This window comes from Chenopodium quinoa, unplaced genomic scaffold (assembly GCF_001683475.1).
Source record: "Chenopodium quinoa cultivar QQ74 unplaced genomic scaffold, ASM168347v1, whole genome shotgun sequence".
Taxonomy (NCBI): Eukaryota; Viridiplantae; Streptophyta; class Magnoliopsida; order Caryophyllales; family Amaranthaceae; genus Chenopodium; species Chenopodium quinoa.
The window spans coordinates 3,354,774-3,358,791 of NW_018743218.1; the positions used below are offsets into that span (position 1 = coordinate 3,354,774).

At 36.0% G+C, this 4,018-nt stretch overlaps 1 protein-coding gene across 2 annotated transcripts; it reads right to left on the reverse strand.

Annotated features, from left to right (window-relative positions):
* Positions 1-281: 281 nt before the first annotated feature.
* LOC110734748 (50S ribosomal protein L21, mitochondrial-like) lies at positions 282-3,662 on the reverse strand. Of its 2 annotated transcripts, none has more exons than XM_021914894.1 (5): positions 3,399-3,662; positions 2,968-3,101; positions 2,011-2,130; positions 1,856-1,921; positions 282-970 (listed from the first exon to the last, which is right to left on the reverse strand). In XM_021914894.1, exons 2-5 carry the CDS (start codon positions 3,082-3,084, stop codon positions 911-913), a joined length of 363 nt encoding a protein of 120 aa, XP_021770586.1. In that variant the 5' UTR covers positions 3,085-3,101; positions 3,399-3,662; the 3' UTR covers positions 282-910. The 2 variants fall into 2 exon arrangements, with proteins under 2 accessions (XP_021770586.1, XP_021770587.1); XM_021914895.1 differs by having other exon boundaries at positions 283-970; positions 2,011-2,109.
* Positions 3,663-4,018: the final 356 nt, after the last annotated feature.

Sequence of the window (4,018 nt, forward strand, 5' to 3'; positions counted from 1 at the left end):
AGCGCGCCCAAATCTCCCTTTTTGCAGCGTTTTCGTGCGCTGCATATGTGAGCGATGCAATTACCGGATATTATTTGCAGCGCGCATAAAACGCTGCAAAAATGACTATTTGCAGCGTGCCTAACCCTGTGCGCTGCAAAAAAGTTGAATTATTTCCAGCTTGCACAAGCTGGGTGCGCTGCAAATAATTAGATTATTTGCAGCGCACTTTACCTAGGAGCGCTGCAAATAGTCCTCTTTTTTTTTGGGTATTTCTCCCTTAATTTAAATAGGACAAACAGAAACAAAAGTAACAAAAAACAAATAGAAATAATTATGATGATTTTATTAAAACAAAGCCAAAAATCAAGGTCATTACAAACAACCCCATGTAAATCATGGGGTACTCCATCCTCTAACCAAACATGAAAACCATTAAAATTTCAACTTGAAGTTGTCAGTTTCCAACACAAAGCGGAAACCATCAAAATCCAACTGACTAAAAATTACTCCATTTGACTTGGAAATATGAAAGAAAAAAACAAACATGAATGAATATTGCTGCCAACTGTTGGTGCTGTTGTTGTGGTGGTTGCTGCTCCTGATGTTGCTGTTGTTGTGGCAGTGGCTGCTGCTCTTTGATCATCAGTACTAATATGATACTACTGCTGCATCTAATTAACACCAGAGGACGAACCCGAGTTAGGATAACCAGGCGGAATCATAGGCATGCCAATTTACTTGTCCTCTTACAGCTTCCATTTCATTACTCTTTGCTAGCTTGTCATACTTAATCGAGCATGAAGAATTTTCTCCTATAAGTTCTGCTAGAGAAACTGAAGATCACTATGCTGTTGAATTACGAAATACACAATCATTGGTATTTACTTGTTCTAGTGATTTTTGATGAGCATCCATTTGTCTGACAAGTTCACCATCTGGGTCTGTAATCGAATCTTCCTGATTGAACAATTCTTCCATCTTTCATCACCTATGCAAATGTAAGAAAAAAATAAGCTTTAAAATCGATCAACAAAAAGGTCGAGTTACTAGCTGACTGACAGTACAATTACCAGAACAACAGCTGATGTGTATCTAAAATGTTACTGTCACACAAGTTTTCTGTCTTATCAAGTTCTGAGAGCACATCTTGTCCTAGGGATTCATATAAATAGCTAATACATCCAGTCAAGTATCAAAATTTAACTTCAGAGTTCCACGATTCAGTAAATAATTCTGGCAAGCATGTCACAATAAGATAAGAAATTAAGGTGCATTCCTCTTGTAAAAACCTATGGATTCTTTTTAATGGGCATGGGAAGAGTGGACGAGTTCTCATGGAATAGTGACACTTTAATATGGGGTTATAACAACCCTAAGTCAATAGCAGTCCAATCACATGATTGAGTAAAATTGAGCTAGAATACAATGGCAGGTATGTGACTATGCATTCTCATACTACTCTGACAAGATATAAAATTCAACGTGAAAGCCTAACATAATTAACCAATCTATTCAATATATACATCTAGTAGCACACCAAAATCTGTCTCGGATAATCCATTAAGACAAGGTCATAACTCCAAAAATAGCATATCAAATCTTATTAATTTCAATATAAATTTACTCCCTTCTTCCTTCATTAGTAAGTGTCACTAGATCACCACAAAGGCCACGAATTTAGTGTACTAACACAATTACAACAGGACAAATATGATACAAGTGTAGAAGCTGGGTAATCTTCATAACAGTGATTCCTGTTATCTTAATTGGAGTGATGGGCTGCATATAAAAGCCAAAATGTAAAATAATTACTAGAAAATGCTGAAAACTGAGAAAACTAATGTTTTAGTCAAATAGGAAATAACTTTGATACCTGTCTATGACCAATATTTCGTCTGTAGTTCTTATATTTGAAGACAATAGCTTTGTCATCAAGCAACTGCAAGAGCAACACCAGTAATGTTGATGATTTCATGGTTTCATTGGTGATTAAACGGTGGAAGCAAATAAAAGAAGACATTAGGCTACCTGTTCTACAACAGCATTTACTGAAGCATTTGTCACGATGGGCATTCCTATACAGGTGCTAGATTTAGTTCCCACTAGCAAAACTTTGTTCAGAACAATCAGCAATATGGTGGACTTAAGCTTCAGAAAAAAAATATGAAAGTTGATAGTTGTTGAAACTGGAGACCAGGAGGTTACCAGAGGTGCAATTCTTAGAGCAATAGTAAAAGAGACATGAGACAAAGCAGATTTTGATAGAGGCAAATCCTTAAAACCCAAGCTAAAAACATAGTGAGCAACTCAAGGGAGCTTAGAACAAACATTATACAATCAAACATACATATATCAAACATAATAAGTATCTCAAGGGTGCAATGAAGATACGATTCGTGTCCATAATTATCAAAGAGGATATGAGCCAATAACTGATTCGCCTGATAGTTGTCCAAACAATGTTGCCAGAGCGGGCAACTGAACTACCAATGCAATAAACTTTAGTGAAATAGCTTCTGAGCAAAATACACAATAGTACATTTCATTAAGAGAAATGTGTTGCAATAAGTAAGAAAATTATTACTACTCCATAATACTCAGTATTCGATAATTGGGCAGACTATTGACTATTGACAATTCTTCTATAGTATTCATTTGCTATAAACATCCTACATGCAGCAAACAAATGGGAAATCGGGTATATACCCAATCAATGTACAGAGAATATAAATTAATTAAATTTTCACTCAAAATTCCATTTATCCAACTCAAAATCAGAAACTAGGGAACACAATTCCAACGGTTTAAACCGCAATTAAAGCATACATATATCAAACAAGCTTAACCATAAATCCCAAAGTGACAATCTTTCAGTGAAACAATGGACTACAGTTTCAATCAAAACCCAGATAAATTCAAATGCTGTCTGAACTTCTAAAGGAACCCCACCTGCTAGAATGTAAATTAATGCATAAAGCAACTTACAACGACATCTTTACGGCATTTATGAGGACAGAATGATAAAGGGGCACACTGGAGCCCTTGCAGGTCGTTGGAGAAGAACAGAGAGAAGCAGCAGCCGAGGAAGAACAGGGCCGCCATTGATGATTGAGGTTGAGCTTCGTGGATAAAGAGGTGTGTAAATTAGATCGAAAACAATAATTATATCGAAAATTAAACCACAAAACATAGAAAATGTAAATTAGAACCAAAATTTAATCAAATGAACCCTAGATCTAAACAAATTAAGCATTACAATTTAATAATTGATACCTAAAGAACCCTAAGTTCAAATAATCAACAATAATAATCGAGAATTTTAGGGTTTAACGTCAAATTTCTCACAAAAACAGCTTGAAATTGCAAAAATGAAAGGAAAAAAAAAGGATAGATCTAGAAAAAGAATCGAGAAATACCTGAAAACCGAGCTTCCAAGAAACATTTACGACCATGAGGTACCACGAACAACTTGGACTTCGTCTTCTTTTTTGCGCACAAGCATTGATCGGACGTTGCCGGAGAGTGGAGCACTCATAATCACACGACGGACGCTCGACGACGACATGAAGTGAGCCTTGAGACTTGGGTTGTGCTTCATCTTCTCTCTCTTCTGGGGTTAGGGTTTTCTGCAAGGGAGCGGCGATTGGCGAAGACGAGGTCGCGTGTGTTCTAAAAATGAAATGAAATCATTGAAATAAAGGAATAAAAAAAGTTCATTTATTATTTTTGTAAAATACTTGTATTTTTTGCAGCGCCCCATATGGGAAACGTTGCAAATAAATCTTTTGCAGCGCTCAAAACTAGGAAACGCTGCAATAAACCATGTTATTTGCAGCTTGCTTTACTTGGGTGTGCTGCAAATAATCCTCTTAAAAAAATTCTCAATTTTTTGCAGCGCTTTTTAGCAAAAAACCCTGCTATTAATTCATTAAAGATTTGACCCGCGTTGAATAATTATTATTTGCAACATTTTGTACATAGGTTTGTTGCAAATAGTGCGTTGTAAATGACGTTTTTTCCACTAGTATCATGTTTG

Excerpts from the sequence above, each read along its gene's own strand:
- LOC110734748 (XM_021914894.1), bottom strand. The coding sequence starts at position 3,084 with ATGGCGGCCCTGTTCTTCCTCGGCTGCTGCTTCTCTCTGTTCTTCTCC. Across the intron at positions 2,131-2,967 it reads AATGCCGTAAAGATGTCGTT|CTTAAGTCCACCATATTGCT; the intron begins GTAAGTTGCTTT and ends TTTTTTCTGAAG. Across the intron at positions 971-1,855 it reads GAAATATTGGTCATAGACAG|GTGATGAAAGATGGAAGAAT; the intron begins GTATCAAAGTTA and ends ACATTTGCATAG.